At 33.8% G+C, this 27,841-nt stretch overlaps 1 protein-coding gene across 1 annotated transcript; it reads left to right on the plus strand.

Annotated features, from left to right (window-relative positions):
- Window positions 1-17,378: 17,378 nt before the first annotated feature.
- On the plus strand, window positions 17,379-21,363 carry LOC128217712 (uncharacterized). The gene is made up of 7 exons (XM_052925045.1): window positions 17,379-17,493; window positions 17,850-18,001; window positions 19,208-19,501; window positions 19,831-19,904; window positions 20,152-20,300; window positions 20,649-20,769; window positions 21,034-21,363. Exons 2-7 carry the CDS (start codon window positions 17,872-17,874, stop codon window positions 21,112-21,114), a joined length of 849 nt encoding a protein of 282 aa, XP_052781005.1. The 5' UTR covers window positions 17,379-17,493; window positions 17,850-17,871; the 3' UTR covers window positions 21,115-21,363.
- The last annotated feature ends 6,478 nt before the right edge of the window (window positions 21,364-27,841 follow it).

The raw sequence follows: 27,841 nt of genomic DNA on the forward strand, positions 1-27,841 counted from the left end.
AGGTTTTATTTCTATTTGTCTTGTTCACATTTAAATTTGTATATTTTGATTCATCATTGGGAAAGGGTTAAATGGTCTTTGTGCCTAGTGTCCTTGTAGTTCCCTTTGTATAAGGGGTGGTATTCAATATTTAACTTAAGTCATTCATCATTTACCTCATTCACTCTAATCGTCAGTTATTAATAACCAGTAATCCGATAAGCTACATCGTTTTTAGATCCAATTAAGTCCAATATTCAATACCAGCGCAGAGCAATGATTGGTAATGGGCTTGAAACAGAGCACCATTAGCATGTACAAGTCAAATTCACTCTTATGCGACTTGCATGTCCATAAAAACCCATACTATGCACCCCAGTGTATTAATAACATAATATGATGTATACTATATATGTTATGAAAACACAGGGGTGCCGAGGATGGTAGAAAGCACATGTTTTAGAAAGAATATGCCGTTTGATGTAGCATTATTATTTGGAATAACAAATATCGCTATACCACCAAACACAAGTTATAAATTTCAACTTTGATATCCTAACTTGTCTGACAATATGGCTTTTCAGAAACGACCCCTTGAAAGAATATACGCTATGCAATAAATGACGTCGACACCATGAAATAACGCAATATAATTATAACAAGTGTAATGACATTTGACTTAAATGAATAGCTTTGAAAATGTGACGACGTTTTAGTGTTATAGTTACTAAATAAGTATTTATGCTATAAATTGAATATCACGTTCGTGTTCATTCAATCCGATGTTTATTACATTCGTTTACGAAAATTGACAAAAAATCTCGTCAAGGTTCATTTCTGTCAATGTTAAAAAACTCGGTTATTAAATTCCGTTTTGAATGTTTGATGTTTTATTAATATTAAAGGTATAAACTTTGAATTACTTATGTTTTCATGCGTGTTGCAGTCTCAATTGAACCAAATTAACGTGGATTAACAAAGATCGACTGATTTGATTAAAAAAGTGCGAAGAGTTCATTTAGAAAAGCTGGTCACGTATAAAATACCACATCATCTGTTACTTATTTCAGTAAGTCAATTACTATTTCCTGTCTCTACGATTTTTTTAAACATCATGCCAGCTCAGCACATAGGTGGCTTGAAGTGATCTACATAACAACTAGGTCATCGACCTGTTAGTACTTGTACACCATACTAATGAACTCTACAACGACAACATTCGTTGTTTCATAACAGGATTTGCTTAATAACAGTCTAGTATGGCTAATAATTTATTTATAAGTCCAAGTCCCAAATTTCGAACAGTTTCAAGTTAATCAATTGTAGCATTTTTGTTTGGTATAAATTGTATAACGTTTTTCCTTTAAAGAGTTTTTGAGACTTAAAAATGAAATTATTTATTTTTTTAATCAAGTTCAAGCATGTAAAACTATATGAAAGAATATTTATCATGCCATTACTGCCGTCGCCACCATGAAATAACGTCAAACAATAATAACTAGTGTCATGACCCTTGGGTTTACGTCATAAATAGATAGCATTGAAATTGTGTAAGGTTTTTCATTTAAAGAGTTCTGGGGACTAAGAAACGATTTTGAAATCAAGTTCAAGCATGCTAATTGGTTAACAAATACAATGCCTAAATCTGTACAGTCCCAAGATATTTTGAGAATTTATGGCCGAACCGTATTATTAAATTACTCTAGTCATTTTTTAAGAACAATAAGCAGCAAAAACAATTATTAATACATTGACTTATACAGATACACTCTTTCAAAATGATCGCTATTAGCTATCATCGTATTTGAACAATTATTTTTTTAAGCAACTTATCTTAGCTAATTTGGCCACTGCAGTGGTCTCATATGATATTTATGTGCTAGCTAGTCCAAAATCCGTAACAACTCTTCTGGAACCCGAAACACTATCGGCCGAAAACCGTGACAGAGGACCGTCCGAAACCCTTGTTTACACGTGACTAGGCAAGAGAACAGTGTACTAGCAAAGAGTGAAAACTGTGTATAATTTCGTTGGACTATTTATAGTCTACTATGAATTTACCAAAATACTGAATGGAATCCATGACACTACTAAACAAGCTTATAACTGATCCATGTTGTTATGCTTAGTTAATTGCTAATTGATTTCTACTTATAAGGATGATAACTCTAATGAATGTGTTCACTGATTTGTTTTCGATCTTTGTTGTCGGTATAATGGCAAATAATGAACCCCATAGAATAATGACCGTGGGACATTTTTTTTTATTTATTGAGGCTTTGCAGTCGTATAATCAAATATTTGTATTTTATACGATCTGTAAGAGTGGCGTGTTAACGAGCAAAAAACTGGACGTTAACGTTCAAGAACGTGCATTATTGAGTTAATTGACGTATATCTGGGCCCAGTATTAACGTTCCACGGATATAACGACCTATTTATGCCCAAGACGAAAATTATTCATCACAAAAAAGTAATAAAACATGATCTCATTTGTGAATAAAAACTCGGAACAAGTGATAATATTGACACCCAACAGTTTATTTGATTAAGATTGCCACCACTCAGCATTTCAGTTTCAAGGCTGAGCAGAATTTGTTCAAAATTAAGAAACCAAAATATTTGAAATTAAACTCACACATCGTGCGAGAAATTAATCAAACATACCATAGCCTTATTATACGTGAGTTGTTACAAACCCATAAATGAAACTCTTTGTCTGAATAACACGATTTTAACAACCGGAACATGCTACCAACATTGTTTAGATTTTTCAAATCTTACGGTCACTCAGCCAAAATAGTTTATCGTCATTAAGTAATTGAGGCCATCCGAATGTTTGTTTTTTAGTTAAATTTAAATATTTTTTGTGTATTTCGTCTCATTTTCAAAAGGTTCTGTGCAAATTATGGCTTTGTATAGTATATTCTATTCAATAATAACGTAAATACCTCTGGTCCCAATATCACAAAAACTCAAATTCAAATTATTTTTCCACAGAAAACATCAAATGATTCATCATCTTGTTGGTTTTTACTTTAAAAACACGTATTTTCTCATATAATATGTGTTGATATAATCTTAATGTCAACAATTAAAACAAATAATAATTTAAAAGCAAAGAAAAATACTCAAGTTATTGTTAAAAGCAGTTAAGATATATGCTGTAAAATTCATTTTCGTTTGATACTTGACCAAAGTTTTTGATTAACATATGAGAAAATGCATCCTTGGAAATTATGAAAAGATACACAATATTGGATAAACAATCTTTATAAGTTAAGTGAGAAAAATGAGGTGAGACTGAGACTGAAAGTTGACTTGAGTATTTGTGTGGTATTGGGGCCTGTTTTGGTCGTTATCTGTCACGCTGCTTACGCCCTTAAATGTTACCATTTTTAGGCCTCTGCCTCTGTTAAAGTTATTCATAATGCAAATTGGATCAAACAAGTTTTAGCAATATAGATAATATCTTTAATTGGCAGTTAATTTTTCAAAAGTACATACGTAAACGGAAAACTCGCCTGTACCTATTTTATGTTGACTTCCGTTAAGCTTTCGACCGGAGGTTGTGGTAGAGGGATAACCTCTGATTACAAATTTATGACAGTATTCCGATGCATCTTTTCCGAACATAAGTCTTGTAGCAATGCCACTCGAAGGTCTTTTGAGGCTTACAGAGATTTTTTAATGTTTTTTTAATGTCAATTAGGGACAAAACAGGGTTATCCAACCACAGCAATGAAGGTAAACCGGTACATAAAATGCCTCTTCAAGTAATACAAATAACAGTTTTTAAATTGTATTATTTGGGGTAACTAACATGAATTAAGGTAATCATATCCTATCAATATTTGCAAATAAAAAAAATGGAATGACAATTAATTCAGTCAAATTCAAACCAAACGTATCCAAGACAGCGGCTCATTAAGAGATTATGAGAGGTGGAAATACAATGACAACGATGTTGAAGTGGTTAACCGTTATAAGTACTCAAGTACTTATTTTACTTGCTACAAAGCATTGGTGAAAATGTTTTTAACTTTCTTCCATAAAAAGCAACAAACACTATTAATATTAACACATACCAAAAGCAGTATACTTTAATCTTTCTGATGCATTCAAATTCCTGTATGTTTGCCTTGGGAAAGAACCGTAACTGAAAAACCTCGTGGCCCTACCCCTTTACATGTTCTTTTTCATATGATTTTAAAGGGAGTAGACTCCAGGTGGTCCCAAAATCGGCAAATACAGTATTTCATCAAAACAAGTTTAGAATTGAATAAATGAAACAATCCTGTCCATGTCTCAGCTAAATTAACCTTTTGAAAAAAGCGCATAATGGCTTCCCAGTTTCAAAATAGCTCGAATGTTTTTTTTCCGAACACCTTGCAAGTCATGTGATCGTTACACACACTCAACTATCAAAACGCATTTTAGCAACTCGTTGTCATTTTCAGCCGAGTAAACTTCTTTTAAAAGTTTCCATCGATCAATATCCTCACCAAAGTTGATCTGTCGGACTACGTGACAACGTTGTTTCGCAGCAGAACTCCGGTTTCTTGCACTATCCGTCCTTTCGTGAATCCATGAAGTATGTATACTTAGCATGTTAAAGTCACGTGATGGGTGCAGATGAAAATACCGACGGTACTTTTAGTTTTTGTTTGTGGGGTTTACGTGGAAGACAAACCCAGTAAATATCGAATGGGAAAATACGCAATAACTGTAAAAATATCCATGTGGCGTGAGTGATGTGATATGTCAGTTAGTAAGATTAAATACATTTCACACACTGACATCAATTTTATGTAATTTTTTGACAATTTTCTTTTTTTCTTGAAATAGTTTCATCTGGCGTATAGTCCCTTTAACCAATGTTACATTTCACTCTTTCTGTATCTCTTTTGTTTTCTTTATCATATACTGTGTAAATGTATCTTAATGCAATAAAATATGATTTAAGGATTAAAATTCGACATGTTGCATTTTATTGGGGTATGGTATGCAATGGGGCTGTTCAAAATGGGTGGAGTCCGAATTTTAATACTTATATTTACATTCATTTAAATCTATATTTCTGCTAAAATAAATTGATTATTCAAGAGCATTTTCTCTTTTTTCTTTCTCTCGTTGTTCTCAACGGTGGGTAAATTAGAACAGCTATCGCAACCTAATTTTATACCACAATGAATGCACAGATAAAATAGTTCCTTATTTATATGATTGCTTTCTATCTTTTCAAGGTCAAGAATATTATAAATACGTATTATTGCTTAAAATGTGTGTTTTCGGTCCGTTATCGTGGTGTATTAAAACGCAAAAACCCGGGCGTTATCGGTAGAAAACGTGCATTATTCAGTAAATTCACGTGCCGTTAATGCCCGTTTTTTTGCTTTACATATGCGCTATCAGGGCCCGCATCATAACAATGAAGGCTGAGCGACCAGGTTTTTGACCGAAAGTTGGTCAACGATGCTAACTTTTGCACAAAAACATATTTTAGCATATATAACGTAGCTGCATACAAATACCAAAACATGAAATAAACCACATATAACTTACATATTTTCTACTGAGTTGTCTTTTCCTGGCAAGCTGATGTGTTTACTAAATAGTTTTTTTCTGCAAATGTTTTGACTATTAAAAGCACTAAATTATGTCTAAAACGACTAACTCCTCCGAACTGTAGTTATTTCTGTCGATTTTATTCAGAACATACGACTTATATGGACATGATTCCATTACGTCGTATGCAATGAACAAAGAAATTTCAAATATGTTTTCTCTGATGCTGAAGATGCTGTTCATTTTATCAAGAACATGTTTACCAAATTTTCAGGCTTAAATTAGTTATCAAAACAAACAATGGTTAAAGTATGACTGAATAGGTAATTAATTGATTACCCAATAGGTATTGTGTGTAAATAATCCCAGTAATCCAGTCAATTTTCGAAAAAACAACACTTTCAAAACGAATGAACACTGCAAAAAATGGCGTCGAAACAAGTTCAAGTTCAAGTTTTTTATTCGTCAAGGCATATACTATGCATGTGACATAACAAAACAATGAAACACATATTAATTAACATCAAATAAAACAGTGAACAAACATGTCAAATACAAGAAAAAAAAGAAGAAATTTTTCTAAACAACATCAGTGAAGATATGAAGTAATAAGGAACAATGGAATGGTATTGTAATTATCAATAGCTCTTTGGTTAATCGGGGTATGGAGAGTGAGTCACCTGAATTTCAGTAAGATGATTTTACAGAACAATGCCAACTTAATTAATTTAGGTTTATTGTTACAGTTCATAAGTTCATCTAATTTAAAAGAGTTAGGGTGACGAATGTAATAAGGAACAATAAATTTTTTACGTATGATTGAAAAATGATTACATTCAAGTAAGTAGTGAAATTCATCACCAATAACATTCTTAGTACATAACTGACATAATCTTTGATTTCTCTCAATGTTCAAATGCCTGCCTTTTTCAATTGGCAAAGAATGGTTTGTGGTCCTAAACTTACAAAGTATTTTACAAAGGTTACTAGGTAACAAGTCAAGATAATCTTCAAAACAATGATTACTTTTAAACATTCTATATACAAGACATTTGGAAGAGCTATCAACAGTACTAGTCCAGTTTGATAATAATTGGTCATACAGTCTACTTTTAACAATTGACTTAAAATTAACAGAACTAATGACTGTTTGACTTCTAAAATAATCAGACAAACCAAGTTCATTTAAGGTATTGTTAACGAAAGATAACCATGGAGAAACAATAAAATTACTATTATGTAGTTTTAGAACCGTATTATATAGTAACTTAGATATTTTACAATCTTTTTCGTTCACTATCTTACTCCAATAACATAAAACTCTCGATTTAATTTGTAAAGCTATGGGTTTTACACCAAGTTCACCATACACCATGCAGTTAGGGGTGGAAGCCTTGAGATTGAGTATTAATATGCAATATTTCAGCTGAAACTGTTCAATTATTTTGATATTTTCAAAACCCCATACTTCGCAAGAGTATAACAAAATTGGAGCAATCATAGAATCAAACAAATGTAACTGAACTGAAATGGGAAGATTGAGTTTTCGGGACTTTTGAATAAGTGAGAACATTGCTCTTCTAGCTTGTTCAACTTATCTTTTCTTAGCCTTACAAAAACTGCCATTATAATTAAAAAGTATTCCCAGATAAGAGAATTCTTCAACACACTGTAGTATGTTATTGTTATAGAAAAATACTACATTATTTTTAACTTTTGATTTACTAAACAGAACAACTTTTGTTTTATCCTCATTGACTTGCAAAAACAAAAACAAAAACAAAATGCAGCTGCCGAGTTATGTTGCGTCCCGAATCGAGCTTAATGTAAAACTTTTTCAATGACATCACTCATGACGTCATACAAGCACCCGTCATAGAGGTTATTTTGAACTAACTGTTTTTGCATTTTCGTGACATTTAACAGCCTTTTTAAACACCAACGTTTCTTCAAATGTTCCATCCATCATGAAACCATCTACATTAAAATCAATCAAATTATCGTTGCTTATCTTTTTTAACTGCTTTACTGCAGATTACAGTTTTGCATGTTGCCAATATTGGCAAAAATTTTACTACGATTTTATTGAAAAAAATAGTTCCGTAGTAAATATGCCCCGCCCCTTGGTATTATTGCGCCCAATGACAGGACAGAAGTATCGAACAAACGCACGCGATATCGATGGGAAATGCTATTGCACTTTATACAGAAATAAAGTGCAATTGATAAACAACAACCATCGTTTAGGAATGAAGTGTGAATGTAAATATTAAATCTTGGTCTCAGACTGTTCCAGACAGAACTTATTGTCAGATATTAACACTTCGTCTTAAGCTTTACCTTAAAGTATATATAAAACGAGGGTTTCCTGTCATTGAATACACCTTTTATTTGCAACAGTGCATTTGCAATATTTCCATGTAGTAGTCATGATTTAAAAAGAGACTTGAAACCATTTGAATATATATACCAGGACTTAAGAGTTTGTTCACCGTCATCGTTGGAACAGCTGAGTGGTTGAAGATGAAGTTCACTTATTGATGGAGTGTCCAGTCAGATAACGAACAAACAGAACGTTGACTTGCATTGAGTGGCATGCTATTGTTCAAAGTGGTGATAGGCTTAGAACTATAACGTTTAACTGCATGATAGCTTTTATTGATTTGGCATTTGAATTGAGAAATAATATGGAAATTTCTTCGTAAATATAATTGCGTTCAATGCTTTGTCAGTGATTACAAATCATATTGTATGAAATAATATTTACATTCTTTTATTATTATTATTCCCCATTGCATTACGCAATTCATCATAGACACACTTAATGTAAAAGATATGGTGTTTATCATGTAATGCTTATTTTAGAAGAAGGAGTGGTGCCCATACAGATAAAATAGGCATTTTGATATTGTTGGCCAAAAATAAAATTTAACACCCCCCCACATAATTGTTTAGCCCGAAAAAAGCGTACTGGGTATGTACCTAACTCGGAACAGTACCTCAATATGGAGTGTTTTTCCGATCGCGATCGGTTTATTTACGATTTTAATCAATGTAGACGTTTGCCTTAGATACAAGTTCCAAAGAACACGATATTCCGGTAAGTATTTTAAATGCTGTTATCATTCAAAGTATTTCATGTTCAAATGTCAATACATGGCACGCGGGGAATGACTTCATGCTTGCCACACTCACAGCATACTGGTACAGTCTGTATTTTGTTTACTTAAATCGTCAACTTTACTGACAAAAACGACAATAAAAAAAGCTGGAAATAAAATAAATTATTAATTTACTAAAACAAAACATGTACACTAATTTTTAGTATGCTGATGGATTTTGTTTTAGTTGTGGTGCAAGTCTTACTAAAAATATTTCAAAAATAGTGCTAAAAGTGTTCCTATTTAGGTACTCACCCAGTATATAAAGTACAAAAAGGTAGACAAAACGACTGTACTAGAGGGTGGTGCTTAAATGTAATTCTTCCTTTAATACATTAATACAATACAAAATACAGGGACAAGCCCATAAGACGAAAAAAACATATTTAGGGGCACATGCCATTTTTGCTCGTGGACTGTTAATTTGTCATTCATAAATAATAATAATGTTTGATATTGTATCGTATACCTATTTCCATGTAGCCTTTGAAAGCTGTAAAAGTTGAAGTTATATATCTATGCTTCATAAAGTATATGAAATGTTTTAGAAAGACAATCAATAAGAAAATTGAAAAATAAGAAAAATTTGATTTGTGAAGAAATCCAAAACTTATGTTTCTAAGATTAACACATATGGAATTATCTTTTGACAACAATAGGTCATTAAGATTGTTCCAAACATTTTGTATATTTTTGCACTCTATTCTTGACCTACTTGCACCGTAGATCTCAAGTCTTTGTCCAAAAAGAAGTTCGAAAAACTACAAGTTCATTTATTCAAGTACTATGTAAAAGAAGGTCATCGCAAAATAGATATTTAGAGTGTAAATTAAAAAAAACTTACAACAACTGAATACTTATGCGTTTCAAAAGGTCAATTGTTGCCCTATCTGAAAAATAAAGGGTTGAAGGCATATTGTTGTCTTACTTAGGCCATCGGCAAGATCTCTTGCAAGTTATGTTAAAACAGCAATTTGTTATTGTCAAAAATGGACCATTATTTTATATAGAAACAAAGAAATAATAAAAACAAAATATTCAAATTTCATGTTTGTACAGTGTTTACTATTGCATGTCATTTGCAATTTAAGATTTAAAACAAAATTTGAATGTAGAATGTTCAATTGCTCATTTTTGAAAGTATACAAGTATAGATATATTTACATATTTCGTAGAAAAAGAATTGTCACCATACATATAAGACATAAAACAAAATTAAGGTGCCCTAATCGAAAACCAATAATAAGTATTAGTGAAATAGTGACAAGTGATTTATAAGAAGGTTCCCCATTATAGAAGTCAGACGCTTAAGGGTGACAGTGTTTATACAAGCCAAGGAAATAAAGGTCAAGTCAGGTCAAAGTTTTATTAGCATGTTCAATAAGAACATTGCCGATACACAAAGAGCATACTACATGTCATTTAGGATAGAGCTATTGTCTATATTTTAAGATAAACCCAATATATTACAATATTCGTGTAATGTGTTAAGTAATTGTTGAAGCCCATCTTCTGTGTATGCAAGTAAAACATCTGCAAATAACAATATAAATAATCAAATTTCTTTAATCTTGATAACATCAAAAGTATACAATTTTAGATTCTCTTCCATATAAGTTTTTAAATACAACAGAAATAACAGCGGCGAATGAAGATCACCCTGTTTGAAACCCATATTACTGTCAAACAGATTTTTTAAAAACAAATACAAAGTAATTCTGTTATAGTTCCATTCTTCCAAACATCTTATTTTAATACTGGTCTCGTGCACATTTAAGTTTCAACAACTCTTTTTGAACAAAATCTCGCAGGAGACAATTATCTTAAAGTGACACTCTTATTCAAAATCAATACATACACATGTATAACAAACATAAATATTGACTGATAAACCTTAAACTACTTACTAAATAATGCATATGTGGAAAATATTAACTACTGATAACAAGATTGTAATCGTGAATTTAATAGCAGAAAGCGCAAAAATATTAAATGATTGGTGAATGCTAAAAGATTTACTGTGTTCTACTATAGTCTCATAACTTAGAAATACCGTGTTTTTTGTTCATCTCTTTCAAATTAAACTCGATATCCTTCATAAGAACCATTGTTTTTGACATTTATTTATCCTTTTTGGAATTTATCTATGCCATTTGGGTAGGTGTCATATATGCAAGAATTTTCACATGCACCTCTATTCTTTTCTTTTCAATCAGTGACACTTAAAGTGTTTTCACGTTTATGTATGCAGCTACAGATTAGAAAGTGTCTTTTGTTTTTGTATTAACTAAGCTCATAATATGTGAATCTTTGAGGCCTGGTGATACGATAGTATTTTGGTAAGATAAAAAAGAAAATATAAAACATAGCCATAAAGTATTAAAACAAACAAGATCTTTTGGCTATTTTAACAAGTTGCGTAGAAGGAAATTTTATATCCGATTTCAATTCAAATAAAGAGCAAAAATACATCTTACAATGACGTACGTTCTTTTTCTGTAATTAAGTTTATATTTTAGTTTACATCAAGAAAAACCGTCTCAATTCTGATAATGGAGATTATGGGTATAAAAGCTTACAGAGAAATAGCTATTTTGTGGGTCGGAACCAAAGAGTGTTTCGCTGTTGATTGACGCCAGCATTGAATGGAAAGAGCCCCAAACACTTTTACAATACTATTATTGTGTGTTTTACTTTTTATTTCATACTCAGTGATCGTCCTTGGCGATTAGAGAAGATCTCTGCCAACATATACTAAAATTAGCTGGCCTTTAGCTGTATTGCTTTTTATAACATATTTGTATCTCATTGCCTTCGTGTTTGATCTTAATCTTAAAAACGAAATGCCTAATATTATAATTATATATGAAATGAGAAAAATGTTCTAGGGTCCAAAACGCGGTAATGAGCTTTTGATCTCACCACGTGATGTGTGCGTGGGTATTAATGGATCTGATGAAAAGGGAAGCAACCGCTTTGTCGAGTTTGTTTTACTTTGACTTACAGCTGAACCAAAGTTTGTAGTATTTTGAAATATAAACAATGATCGAATTTTATTTCAAGTAGTTAATCACTGAGTATAATTCAATGGTATTTCGACCTAATCCAGCTTTCATTGTGAACCTTAAAATGAACAATAAATTGTGTGCAAGCCCCATATCAAATGTCTTAAAACTGTTAGGTTATTTAGGGACAATTGTTGCAATTTTGCGAAATTATACAAACTATATTTCAAATATTCTTAAGTTATGCTGTTCTGTAATTCAAAGAATGGCTCTTCCATAAGAAGCTAATTTACACCTTTAAAACACCTTATTTAAAAATAGATACAACTTGGATGTAAATTGCAACTTGTGCTTACAAGTACTCATTGGTTTAGAATTAAATAGTCGATTAAGAAAACTTGTTTGAAATAAAAACTTAACTAAACACCATAAGCTATGGAAAGGATGATTTCTTGCGAACATTGATGATAATCAAGTCATTACTTTTTTTGTAACCATTGAGTTGTCTCTCTTGCAGCAGCTTCGAGTATATTGCAAAATGTTTAGATGTGAGTAAGTATTGTTGTTGTAAATTGTTGACATACTGTGATATTCTGTTCGCCATTATTCTCAGATCAACGAATAGTTTGTATTAATATCAAAATCTAATTGCATTCTTGCATTTCCCTGTAAATGTTTTAGTAATGGGTTAACCATTTGATATTTCGATTTTGAGTTTATATATAGCATCATTATTGGTCAATTCGTCGATTCTTCAGAACTTTGTTTAAGTTAGCAACTTTGTTAACCTTATTGTTGTTTACGTTCAAATCGTTACTGCCCTGGAAGTTTAATGGATACGTTTGTGAACGGCAGTATTTGTATCAAGAAATTGAGATAGCTGCTTCACCTATTCTTGTTTTGTTTAAATATATGAACACATCATCAACTATTTGACGTTTTAAAGTTAAGAACGATCTCGTACATAATATTGTTAATATGAATGTTTACTAAGTATTCTTTTTATTTTCACTGTGTTTGTTCTTACGAAAATAGCAATGAGACAATGGAGGGGACACTATTTCGTTCAGCGATCAGCTGGAAGCCAACAAACAGATACACAGGAAATTGGCCCCTATTGTGACACCAGTATAATTAGTAGGAGATGCACAGCATGGGTTTGCCATGCCAAAAATTCCCTAAACTAGGCCTTTAAGGCATGTCTGCTGGAATTACCCGTGCTAAAATTCCACATGGCACCACATGTCAGATGAATCACGCGCAAAAACGCGCAACCTTGTATTCATATTACCGTATTGTGTTTTAATTAATGACACATTGCATTATGCCATTTTAGTATAGAGCAATAACATATAAAAATATGAAAGAAGTTTAATGAAATATGTGAACCAAATCGTCAATTTATTTTAGGGGACTTAAAATGTTAGTAAACAACGTTGGACATTCTTGGTCCAATGTGTAAAAACGCATTTTGCAGAAAAAATAAGCCTCGTTACTGGCTTAATTGAGTGCCCTCGGTATTTCTATCCGGACAGGAAACACATGATATATATATCATTAACATTTGTAAATGTGTCAGGCGGATAACCTTTCGTTTCCAGTTATTTCTATGTTGTTAAGTATACTCTCAAAATTGTTAAGTAGGTAAGTGGTTTTTTATAATCATTAAAGATGCCAAATTGACGATAACAACATTTTTGGATTACTTTAGAGACACGCCAGAAATAAAAAACCGCCTTTTAAATGAATGTCGCCATAATGTCTGGACTATTGACCTTGTTTAATATGTGCCTTAGTCACTGTCTGTAAAAACTGAGCTAAACTATCCATGTATTTGTTTATTTATGATTCAATGCATTTTGATAACTTTACAATTTCACACATTGGAACTATATATGTCCCAATATAATACAATAATAAAATAGGTGTGACAGAATGATTTTCTCTATTATTCACAACATTACTACATATGGGGCAATGACACATAAATAGCTTACTCGTCGTAAAGTATACAAGTAAAAATCACACAGTCCAATATTTAAAAATGTCAGTGCAGTGTTCAAACTGTAAATGCTATCAACATTTTGGCAAATATGAACTCAAATGGTGTTTCTCTTGTTGAGTGCCTCAAATGCACCGATTCCTATATCTCTGCTCAAGGCCAAACGTTTGTTTTGCTGCACACCGCACTTGGCTGTGTTACTGTAGTGGGTTGGGTTGTCTACAAACAACACGTGCAGCTATGTAAATAGAACCAAGCAAAATGCAAAGTTAGAAGAACTCTGATTTCTTAATGCCCTTAGCAAATGAGTCCAAAAGCAAAACATTATATTCACTCTTCTGAGGGATTTGATCAAACGTTAAGGCCACAACAAATTGATCATTTGTTCGTCGGATTTGCCGCACCTAAAATTCGAAAAAAGAATAAAAATATATAAAAACACTTTTTTGCGCCCGCACATACTATTTGGCCGCGCATATTTTTTTTTGTTTACTTCTGAATTTCCTCTATTTTCTGAAGTTCTTCTACGTAGAATTTAAACCTGCAACGTCGAATTTGTCTTTTTTTAAGGTATTCCCATGCTTTACATTCTTCGCTAGCAAAATTTACTCGTGTCAGGACAAAATCAGGTCCGGGTAACCGCAAAACAGCCGATATTTTTTGACAGTCTTTTTTGCCGGGAATAATTTGAAGGACACACCGTTGTTATTTATTTCCGGTATTTATTTTCAGGTTACTTTCAGTTTTCGTAATGTAAAATACACGTTTTAAATGACAATCAGTGTCATAGTCAATGGAATATAGTTGCCAGTAAACAACAACAGTTTCACAGCGTCGAAGGCAATAATTATTTGTGTGTGTTTTAAGAAATTCATTGTTTTGTACTCAAAATTGAGTGTTAATTAATAACTAAATCGGATTTTGAGTGCAAAACTTATATTTAAATACACGGACACACGACTTACAACAATTGACCATCTTTAAGTGAGATATTTTTTAAATTCTAAAATGCATTTCTCAGTTTTCATATACTCATAATTGTTATAAACAGATAAAAATAGCCGAGGAAATGGGTCGTGGGTTTACCTCCCAGGTGACCTCGCAGTGCCGAGTGAATGCTGTGGATTTACCCTGGGTTGGCTGGACCGAAAGTCAAAATCCCCGCTATTCCCCGGACCTTGAGTGGCCGTGGTTACAATTAACTAGCGCATTATACATACATGTTCAGTATAAAAATAACATTAGTAAAATCAGAAAATAAATCCTTTTATAAGTAAAGTGACTGTTTTATTTTTTCAATTCTTTGTTCTTATCCACTTGTTTTCTTTGATACATTAAAGCTACGGAGGCCGTCATGATATTCTTTTTCAAGGCACGGACCTATAAACCATAGGTTCGTGGTAAAGGCGTAGTCTTGAAAGGGAAACATCTTTATTCCACCACCTGCTCTAATATAATGACCGGTGCCACACTTGCAGATTTGTTTGAGACTGCTTCAATTATGTTGTCCCGCAATTTAATCCACAGTGTCTTTTTTTAGAAATGTTCTCTGTGTTATTGCTCAAATGATGAATTACTCTTACTAGTCTTAAATGGGTTATGTGATAGTAAGTTACGGAATGAATACAATAGTTTTCCTTTTTTGTCTTCGAATAATTGCACGTTACTATGAGAAATATTGTCTTTACAATATATCCACGTTTAAATTGAAGTTAATAGTAAAGCACTGGATCTTATTGCCATTTGTTAAATATTGAGACATATTTTCATGTGATACAATCAAAACCTTTTCATTTATAACTGAGAACCTATGTTTGCAATTGAAAAGCATTTCTTGACATAATTGTATGATAAATTTGGTAAGAAATAAACTTTATTATTATTTTTTTAATTTTTTGCTTTGGGCTCGCCTCTGAATTGCCTTAAATTAAAAAAAAAGTACAAATGATCAAATTGTTGTGGCCTAAGATAAATTTTGTTTTCAATCATGGGTCACGTGATGTACGAGTGATGGTTACGTCGTGTATGGCTGTGATCGAGTGAGCTTTTGTTTTGTACTTTTGTTGAGCCAATTAAGAAAGCAGTACATGGAACAATGTTGTAGCTTTGATGTCTCAGTTGTCGGCAAGATCCTTGCTATACCATAGTCGAACGTACAACTCTAACATTTACCCTATTTAAAAGTGTTCAGATGCAATTTAATACAAACATTGCCAGGAACAATACCCACATGTATAGGAAGACAATTCTATGCTTTATTGTTAAATAATTGTTGAGTTACATTTATACTTTCAATTGCTTGTATGATCATTGTTTGTACGCTTACATCAGTTTGTGATGGACCAAATATACATCAATTTGTTATATTATTTACGTTGCAGATTGTCCATGTTAAAAAGACGTACTCATGCGATCATTTTGGTCGTATCATTTGCAATAATTATGTATGGTTTGTTCTTTTAATTATGCCGTAAGCCCAATTTAGCAAAACAGGGACAAACTAATAATATCATTGCATTTGCTTTCCTTAACATTGACATATGTAGATCAGTCACGTTGCAGATCTTCATCAGTAGCTCCTCCTTCAACATTTCCAAATATCATATTTAACATTTAACAGGCAGATTTGAATTGTGTCCAACTATATGACATTTATATAGAATATGAACGACTTATGTTACAGTGAAAATATCAATGATATTTGAGCGAACAAGCTAAACCAAACTTGCAAATGCATTATTTCTTGAACAACTAACGTTACGCTAACAACGTACAATGTTTACGCATACGTCATGGTATGTGTTTCGAAGTTATAAGAAATAATTAATCCCATTTTACAAATTAAATTACCTCATTTATTCGCTTGTTTGATGAAGATTACTTCGATTGTTTTGTTGCCTTATATCTCAGCTTACTGCATCTCTTATGAGTTTTTAAATTAGATCCTTGAACTGTCCCTTTGAATAATCTTTTGTATTACAGTCGAAACACGTCGGTCCTAAATAGAACAATTCAAACAAAATTTCGAGCCAAAACTGCATGAGAATGCCCGTTTTTGAGAATGCTGTTTTCATTCAAGTGTAATATTTTGAAGTAAACACACGTTTTTGAGGTCATTTTAGATCTAACAATTAACCTGGGACACTGTATGTCTTAATTATTAACTGTTTAAACACTATTTAACTCAATTTTTATAACGCAAGCTTAAAAAATTAACATTGCCCTAGTATTTTCCTAATAGAGAAATGCATGGACATGTCGGTGTAATGACGTCACTGTTTATTTTATTGGTGTTTGCTGATTAGAATTGCATTGAAGCGCCTCTCGGATTTGCAAAATTGTGCCTAGGGTCATCGTCAATTCGGCACGAACCACGAACAAATATGAAATAATCCTAAAGTATTTTCATTTTTAAAGAGTTAAACGCTTTTTCAATTCAATGCCAATTTTTGTCAGATATTTATAAAAAAAACGTAACATGTTTAACAACTTTCCTTTGATATTTTACACATTAGACATGATAGTTTTTCGCATAAATAATGAAAATAAAATGTTTAATGCCTGATCCTATAATATTTTGAGAATGTCTCTTTAAACAAAGAAATAAAAAAAATAACAAGTTAAAGCCGGTTAAACCGGTTGCTGTCTGAGTGCCTACTTCAATCTACACTTCAGTCAAAAATGCCTGTAAGTGTTGCTTTTTGTTAAGTGTGCAATTTTTAGTATATCCAGCTAAAGGTTTCATACCAAGGACAACTGAAGGAGAGATAGCATTCTGGTATGATTTTTTATATATTTTTTGTACTATTTTAGAAAAAGTGTACACTCATATATATCCGAATGTTTATTTTTGTTGTATTTGAAGTTTGTTAGATTTTTAATATTTCAATACCTGTTAACATTTTGTTACAAAAATGTATACGATAATTTCCGATAAATTTTGAATTGTAGATATAATTTGCTTATTGACTAATCACTAAAACAATGTGAATACTAATTGTTGTTTTTGATCTTCATTAATTTTTAATAAGATAAATATTAAATCCACACATAATGGAGTTAAGTGCAATATTCCCGACCTCTATTTATATTATTTTAATTGTGTTCACATGGTGTTACTGAAATTTTGTTCAGCATTTTAGGAAATAACTCCATTATGGCACCACTGGCCCGTTTAGCGTTTCTTCTGGGAGTGTTTCTGCTCCTGCAGGATGTGATTTCAGCGAAACGGCCTAAGGGGAAAGGCAAAATGAAGCAAAAGCTAACTGATGGCAGTATGGACGAAGGTACATGCACATGACTTATAATACGACTATGGTTTGAAAAATAGTGGAGGTATTAGTTAGATGGCATGAAGTAAAATCTTAATGATGAGGTATGGGCGGTGTAAGCGTAGCATTGAATGTCACATTGTCAACGCACAATTAGACACAGTTGGTGTTTATCGGATGATTGGCAGTAGGCGGACCTTTAAACACCCGCGAACGTTAGAATTCTGAATAATTAAGCCTTGTACTTAATGATTGCCTATCTGCAAATTCATTGGTGAAATATTTAGATTGTATTCAAAGTATTGTTATAGCTTTTGTGTCTCAGTCGTCGGGAGCATCCTTGTTATACCTTAGTCGAACGTGCAAATTTAACCTTAGCCCTAAGTCAAAAGTATTAAAATAAAATCTAATACACTAATTGAAACGGACAGTATGGACATGTATAGAAATTCAATTATACAGGCCATTCCATGCTTTAGAATAACTAGCTTAATTGTTAAATAATTGTTGAGTTACATGCATACTTTTTTTATTGCTTGTGCATGTATATACAACGTTTGAACGCTGGCATCAGTTTGTGATGCACGTTTTTAAATCGTTTAGCTTTGTGATAATTTGATATGTCTTAACGAATTTGTGTCTGGCTAGTAACGTCACATTATATTTGAAGTTGCTAGTAACGATAAAAAAATCCACTCTATTTCTTGATCGTACTGTATTGTTTTTGTTTGTTTTGTTCTACTTGTATTGATCGTACATATTTTTATGAAAAAATATCAGAAGACTCTAAAGCCTTATATATTTTTATGTCGCTTAATACCTTCTGCCAATAAGCAAACATTCTGCTAATTTCTTTGCGTCCATACATTATTGCTTTGCTCGTTAAGTAAGTTGTAATCGCTACTACATACTAAGACAACATAGACAGTTCAGTACCATTAACAAGAACTGTAACCGCCTTGGAACGGTCAATAGAACCAGGAGTTCATTTGGGGTTAAACCAACTTTCGAGTTCTCAATACAACAATAGTCCTCAACATTTGTCAACAAATAAGGAACGTCCACAAGGCCCAAAGGAATATGTCATGAACAAGAATCTCAAGAAAGAAAAACAAACATTTATCTGACAAGAAACTATTGGGGTACCACACTGGAACAATCAAATGACCGCGTCTCAAAGGCAGGACCTCTTAAACATGCGTGAAACCATTTACATTTCAGATGAGGAGATCCGAAATATCAAGGACAAACTTGCAATCATCGAAGCAAAGCTTGACGGCTCCTCAGACTCATCTGCCATCAAAGGTGGTTGCCAAGGAAGCGGAGTTCACTTTTACTTCCACTCCGGAGATGAATCACACCCTATGTCTGACCAGGACCAGCACGTGCACGTTCATCTCGATGGTGAAGACTCGGGGTCACATGAAGGTCATCATCATCATCATCATCAAGATGAATCACATGATCATGATGAACACATGGACAGCCACGATACGGACCACGATGATCATCCTCGTATGTAGAACCTTTTAGTTATATTTATTATTTTGTTTTTTTTCTTGATTTTCACATCATTATCAATATCGTTATCTTTCATAGCTAATTTGTTTTTGATGATTTTCATACATTTATCAAGCTATTTATTTTGGAAAAAGCAGTTTTATAAATAAAACTTACAATAACTTATTTGCTTTCATGGAATGGCCTGTGAAATTTCAATTATTAGAAAATACTTAATCAGAAAGTTTCCTTTATTTAAATCAGCAGCAATATTATGGAAGTATAACATTTCTACAATACTTTAACTGAAGCTTATTTGAATTAATATGTTTTGTTCTTTCAAGACGATCACTTTGCGCATGCTGACTTCTCTAACCCCGACGACAACATCATAGGATTCGTTCAAGTGCAACAGAATGTAAGTTTGCAGTGGGGGTGGAGCCTTACGTTTCTATCATGAAAATGCGTGATTATTGGTTGAGTTTTGTTTTACTATATGCAAATATTTGATACGTGTTTTATCATTGGGCGATTAACGTCGTACTTGTCCAATCGAGGTGCATTAGTGAAATCGACAAAGATCATGAGGCTTATGCAAAATGAACATCGGATTCTCTAAGGGAAATACTAGGGGAATGTTAATAATGTATTATATCAATTTTCAGACGAACGAACGCGGTGCAAACTTCTACTTCGAGTTCAGTAAGCTGCCAGGCAATGACGCTGAGTTCCACGTACACGTGCACGAGTTTGGTGATGTTTCAGACAATTGCAACAACATTGGTGGTCACTACGACCCCATTCTCCCAGACGAGTAAGGCATTTGTTATTTCATAGCTTTCAAACTTTTTTAAGTTTAAGTTTGAAATGGTTTTATTAATTTTATAAAAAATGCAATTCACGCTTATATGGTTACACGTGTACATGGCCCAACTGTCACTAATATGTTCCTGCGTAGTGCTACGAGCCACTCATACCGTATGTTGGGGTAATAAAGGTAAACATGCCAAAAAAGCTGTCACTCTTATCTATACGGGTAGCTGGCCGAACAAGAAAAAAAGTAGTGTTTTGCAACTTCAACTTGTTACTATTAGTAGGTATTTTAAACCACCTTGAACTCCTCCACGACGCTTTTCTATTACTACTTATTTACCAAATTCAGGGACGTTGGTAATCTTGGTCACATTGAGACGAATAGCAATAGCGCTGTAGAGGGAGTTTGGAAAAACGGCACCGACCTTACGATCTACGGAGACCACTCAATTGTTGGACGTTCAATCGCGGTATGTGAAACAGCGAAAAGTGCCTCGTTTTAATTTTTATTTGTAAAAGTCTGTTTGCACAGTCAGTCGTAGTAGATAGAGTCACTTAGTGCAATAACAAACTGAAACATACAGAGAGAAGCCAAGTAGCCTTTATAAACATAGCATATTATATTGAACGAATGGTAAATAGATTCGGTTTTAAATATGTCCATATCTGCTTGCATGGTCAACTTTGCGATTCACTTATCAATTATCGTCATCAATCTTTTTATATTCTTTCAGATTCACGAATCTGATGGTACCAAAATAGCGTGCGCTGTCATTGGCTGGTGTTCTGAAAACACCCATCACCACCATGATTAAGGCGAATCAAAAGTACGGATCACAGTCCTGGACACAGAAATTTGCCTACTTTAGTACTTACTTCTCTTGAAAGCTGAGCTTATAGTTTTTAGAAGTTGGCCTATTTACATGTGTGTTTTCTTTCATTATTTTCTACAAGCTTTTTGAATGTATATAATCATTGAAAGCAACTGTTTTGCTAGTTGCATGCCTATATACACATTTTACTCTTAATGTAAAGCTTTGAAATACAGAAACACATACGACTTAGTGTGATTTGCTTATTTTATTCGACGTTATACATCAATAAACGAGTGGAAGAAACAAGGAAATAACAGTAGCCAGAACACTAGTCTTCTTGGGGCTTTAACTTATTCATATGGTCATAAACTCACACTTTTCCCGACAGTGAGTCACTCTCGTTGGCATGATCTGGCAAGGTCTTGTATTGTTGGGGAAACCGAAGTGTCCGGAGAAAATCCACTTGTCCGGTTTGGTTATCACAAATTTTTCAAATCAAACTCACAAACGTCCAAACCGGGAATCGAAACAGCGACGCCTTGGTGAAAAGCGAGTGTGCTAACCACTGCATTAACCGGACAGCAGGAATGATAATGACAAACATGCATTGCCTTTAAATATGGAGCCAACATCTTTTAGCATTTGTAGATTTTTAAACTTTTAATTAAACGTGAAAAAGAAACGTACCAGTTATTTCATTTTATGTCACAACATAGCATTCGAAACTAATATGTTTTATCGCACACTGTGGAACCAGGGTGTTTGATAATATTGTTTTCAATCATCATTTTAATCTCATTTCTCGCTCGGATGGAAACACTATTGTAGAATATATCAATTGGTTGAAATATGCGAACACTTTCTTATTCTAATGCGTGTTTCCCATTGTCAATCGAGTGTTGAATGTGTGTAGGTAAAAACAAAACTAAGTAAAGTCAAGAGAACACATTGCTATGTATGCTCCGACTTTCATTTTGAAGCATTGAAAAATGAAGATGAAATTTGGAAAAACAATTGCGAGTACTGCGTGTAAAACACATAATAAACAATCTTCGAACGTTATTACACTGGTTTTATACTTGTATCATACATCTGTTAGCTATACACATCGAAAACACCAGTGTTCCACCTAGATTCCACTCGACTGACCTCAGGACGGACATAACAAGTATTTTTACGCGATGTTTAAAAAACGTCAGGCAATACCATTAAAACGTCACGTTTTATGTTCTTTAGTGTGATTAAAATCATTTATGTAAATAGCAAAATGGTTACTAGGATAAATAATACTGCGTTTTAATCCGGGACGTTGTATTTGACTCTCATGGATTTTTTTATCAGCAAAATACACCCGAGTTCAATACAACGACTCGGATTAAAATATATTAATTAACCTTTATTTAATCAAATATGAATGGTCAATACAACCAAGGTCTAGGGAGTATAGTACATACAATATCATTTCGACATTACATGTATTACAGCATTTTTTTAAGTTAAACAGTTCGCTAAATACGAGGTTATTCAATGAACATTGAAAAGTGAAAACAAGAAAGATGCCTTTCCACCCACCAATAACAAGATGGGAAGTATGTCGGTCGAGGAAAAGAGCCCCCGGACATACGCTCATCGCCTTTCTTCGTATCAGTGGGCACAACTCTTTTCCCCCCGATCATGACTATGTGTAGCACTGAGTCAGCGCACAAGATGAACACGTGACAAGCAGGAGGCACGTGTACTCCCCGTGGGCCTTGCAATCAAACTTTCATTACTGTCGATACAAATATATCGACCCTCCTCCCATCATTACCGGTTACACATTTCACAAGCGCGTCTCTCGTTGTATCTTGTTCGTTAAGCTTTCTGATAAGCTCTTCTGCGATAGTAAGTACGTGTCAGGCGGTTGTGAAGTACAATTGGCTTTTGTCGAATGCTGCTGTGTATAAACTATGTGAGAAACATAAGCTGGTTGTCATTTAGAGGTTTTCATCTTTAACCTTAATTAAATGCAGGGAAAACATTTGTTGGGTGGTCCATATTAATTCAATTATAACTGTTGCCCAATTATGTTTACTGTTGTGTGCTTAATATCCCCACGATTACCGTATGATAATTTATCCAGTTTTATACAATTAACTGCAAAATACTGCTCATGTAAGTATCAACATTAACACAAACGGCAAATTCAGTCCCGGCAATATGGCACACATCGCATTCATATAAGAACTCAAGGACATTGTATTTTGTTGATTCTATTGTTTTCATAATTCAGGACTTAAATATTACAAATTTCGTGATCTACAATGACAACCATTTCAAAAAGATATAAGCATATGTCATGAATGTAATAAATTTTTGGTCACCACAGACCACCTCGTCGAGGTGTCTCTCACATTTTTCCTGGGCGTCCACCCTCTCTGGTGAATTGACTAATACGTTCAAGTCCTTTGGTCGAGCAGGGTTTTGATAAGAGGCATTTTGTTACAAAACACAATAATTGCAGCAAACGTCGTACACTGTTCGCAGAGCTACTGAGCTATCGTGTTGTGTCCATTTTCTTCACATGGAGAACACAAAATAACAGTTTTCTAAATTGTACGAATCGAACCTAGAAGCCATTTCAATAATGTCCTTTCAATAACACCCACGAATTTCTAGCTATTTTTGAATATACTAACCATTTTAAAAAACAAAACTCGCTTATTCGCATTATGGTTTATATACTCGTTTAGCTTAATTTGAGCCTTTCTCCTCTATCATATCAATGGCGTAGTCACATGACGTAATGTTATTATGATTAATCATGGACATGTCAATTCGTGAAATTAGAGGGTTCTCCACCATGGTCGTGAAACCACTCATTCAGATCCAAAAACATACAGGCTCCATATGTTTTACGGGGAATGACCCCTAACAAAGACAATCCTTGCGATTTCTATATCTAGTATATACTATATATAGGGAATATTATGATAGACGCTTTACCTGCCGCCTACGGGGAAACGCATTTTACACGTCGAACTCGACATTTTTAAGTTTCGATATATTATAAATTTATCTGTCAATTTACAATATATGGAATAGCTTGCGCCGATGAATATGTTACATAATTTTTTGTATTAAAGTCAAGGGAGGCTGCTTAACGAAACAATTTACCAATAACAGAGTTAACTTTCTTAAGTCAATGGCTATCACTATCGATGACACGAATTCGCCTTCTTTTTGTTTTGGCGAGCTGCTGTTGATGATGGTAATGTTACAATTCAACATATTCAAATGCGCAAACAGTCGACTAGATAGAAAGGAGATGCTAGACTACACAACGTGCTTGCATGACACTGGAAAAGAAAACGCCACTAAAGAGATACGGACTTTTCAATACGGCTTCCTGTATTTTGCTCTTTAATATGGAAAAGGGAATTAAAAGGTTTATCATGAATTATTTCATTACATTAAATACATCTCGAGTATACTTAATTCAAAATTGGGAACATTTCATTTTGCCACTGAATATAATATACCTCGTGTAATGCATCAGTCAAATGTAACCACGCCCCCAGGTCCGGAGAATTGCGGGGACTTTGACCAGCAAAGCCCGGGTAAAGTCCCCGCCCTGCGTGGGCGAACTGCTGGTTAAATCCCCGGCAAAATCCCCGGCAAATGCCCCGCACCCACAGGGACCCTATGTAAGGCCCATTTCCCGCTATATTTGGCGCGAATACAAAACCACCGCATTCATCCGGCACTGCGGGGCCACTGGGAAGGAAAAAACATGGCCCATTTCCTCGGCTATCCCCGGTTTACTCCCGGACCTGGGGGAAGGGGCGTGGTGACGTTACAATTGTATGGTGCATAATGACGAGATGATCCTTTCAGTACATCATGTAAATATATCATTTATATCTAGTTCTGAAATATTAGGGGCAGATATATTTTTCTATCAATTGAAACAAACGTGATATGTTTCAATAAGACTATTACTTTAAGTGTCAAACCCAATGTTTATATGAAAAACTACAGAAACAAGCTCAGTTGCCGTGCGTTTAAACATCAACCCGTTTAATGGCACAGGATAAAAACCAAAAACATAGAACACAAACACAATCAATCACAAATCAGAAGCATTGTACAACACCACACACCTCCACAAACAACACAGTACATATATAAAACATATACAATCACGTTATTACAACATCATACAAATGCATTTCACTATATTATCACCATAAAATGTGCATTGGTTAATGTTGAAGCTGGACCAGATCATAATAGTGATATTGATTCTTGCGTAATCTTTTTGTATTTTCCGTGCCAGCCGTACATTCATGAAAAACACACATTTCTATATAATATATCATCCACATCTACTGTTTCACATAGTTTCAACGAGGTATTAGCATACATGTAAATATAATAGAAACGCAATTTAATCAGTGACCGTTCCAATTAACGTTTATCAAGGTTAAGGACATTAAACGTTGAAAGACATGAGAAGCAGCTACCACAGTGACACAATTTAAATATGATATAGGCTAAAATACTTGAAAATAACTTGTGGGTAGTGTATATCTTACAGATACATGAGAGATTATAAGTATCTTCCATTGCCGAGGGTATAAGATAGGTTCATTTCGACCCGAGCGTAGGGTGTTTTGCGGAAACGAGGTTTACCGAGTTTCCGCAAAACACCCTGCGCGAGGGTCGGGATGAACCTATCTTACACGAGCGGTTATGGTAGATGCTTTTTTCCCACCTCAGTTAAACAAAATTAAGTAAAAACGTATTTTTTTGCTGGAACTAATTTTTGCTTAGTAAAAATAATTGCGTATGGATATGCGATAAGTCGTGGTTTTCATGGAAAAGCGCGCAGTGATCCACATTATGTTAATATACTAATCGGTCTTTAAATAGTTCCATAGAAAGTGAAGCATTATTTCTGGAATGGTGCGTTAAAACTGTTTTATGGTGACATTTGAAGCGAGCAATAATTAATTAGCGTTGTGAATTTTGCCACAAGACAGGGTTTTCATGATGCTACAGACGACAGTCTTCAACAAGGGAGGTAATCACAATGCGACGACCATTAGAAAGGTGTTCCATACGGGCATTTTATCTTCGCCCGTGGGCAAGATTTCTAGCATGGTTAAATTATTGGATCTACTTATCTGAGGTGGGAGAAAACGCGTTCCCAATTGATACGTCAGGGTAAGATCAATCACATTTTGTAAGTACAAATGTATACGTTTGTTGTTAGTTGAAGAGCCTTGTAATATTGCATATTTTTATATTGTTTTCACTTTATACCAGACCAGAAAAGTGAACAAAAACCTAACATTTTTTCTTTACTCAATATAACCACGTACGGCTTATATAATATGGAGGTGCATGATTCCTCCTAATTGTCTTTACAATTATCATTTAAACATACAAAAGTAAAATTACTCCTGACAATAATATGAGGAACAGCAGCAAAGTATAAATTAAGTAGTCTGGCGGGAAATGAATACTCAAAAATGATGTGAGAAATATATTGGCACACTGAATATGAATATAGATGGTTATGTAAAAGATTCCTATCGAACCATAATTATTGATAAATGACTTGGTAAATTGTTGAAACTTTAATCGTTATTTGAAAAAGCAAGATGGTCTTGGTAACAGCAAAACGATTCACTACGATAAAGTTGAAGAACTCTGATAAAGGTGACGACTTCATCATCGAATGGTCAATCGCCCATTATGCTTTATGTGGAATTAACTAATACCAGTTGGTTTGTGCGTTTATCTGGCGACGCCACCCATATATATATTGTCTTTGGCACCAGAAAAGTATCAGTCGGGTTATTAAGTGTTTGAGATAAATATGTAGCGCACACACATAATCAACCCTTGGGATCACCTACTTTAGTTCTGTTTCGTGCGCATGGTCGATAATACACTGATACACGGCCCCTGAAGTTATTGGTTAATTGTTAAATTAATCAATCTGGTGATTGTAAGATTAAACTTGATCAAGTCTTGATGATACTGATCTGTTTCATGTTGCACATGTCGATTAATGTGGGGCAATTATAAGGTTCAGCGCCCTCTAACCGGTTTCAGCCTAGTGTTCTCGGACCGTGTCAAGAAGATAACCCCAACATTGAATTTATGAATATATTTTGATGGATAGTGTCTTGTAACGATATGTGCCTTTAAACAGGAGCTTAGTTAAATTTTACGCTACTGAGCTAGTTGTTCTTGTTATATTTACACCCCCCAACTCTTCCATTTCTTAAATGAACTGCCTTTCGGCAATTGCGGTTATTATCCGATGAACGCACCATACTCGGATATGTTCGGATCGTGAATCACGGCATAAAAATATACATGGAAATTGTTTATCTGGTTATTGTTTGTATTGTGTGAGCAAGTCCCGTAAAAATAACATCTTAGAAAGTGTTAATTTATGACATTTTTAATGTATTGTTCCATTAGTGTTTCAATTTTACGTTTAAAAGTGAGTTCAAGTGGTAGATCTTTTCCCGCGTTATCGTGACGTCATTTGATAAACTGTTTCCGGTTACGAGCGTGTCGTTCTATTTACAAAATGGGTGAGAAAGGACTACTGTAAGTTTTTTTCTTAAATGAAATGAAGTATTTTTGTAACAATTCTTGAATGAAACAATGAACTATTGGTGAAACATATGAAATGAATTGCGGGATTGATGTCATTTTCGGGGAT

This window comes from Mya arenaria, chromosome 14 (assembly GCF_026914265.1).
Source record: "Mya arenaria isolate MELC-2E11 chromosome 14, ASM2691426v1".
NCBI classification, from domain to species: domain Eukaryota; kingdom Metazoa; phylum Mollusca; class Bivalvia; order Myida; family Myidae; genus Mya; species Mya arenaria.

Coding starts and splice junctions, on each gene's coding strand:
- LOC128217712 (XM_052925045.1), top strand. CDS start 17,872: ATGGCACCACTGGCCCGTTTAGCGTTTCTTCTGGGAGTGTTTCTGCTC. Junction 18,002..19,207: donor TGATGGCAGTATGGACGAAG/GTACATGCACAT, acceptor TTTACATTTCAG/ATGAGGAGATCCGAAATATC. Junction 19,502..19,830: donor GGACCACGATGATCATCCTC/GTATGTAGAACC, acceptor TGTTCTTTCAAG/ACGATCACTTTGCGCATGCT.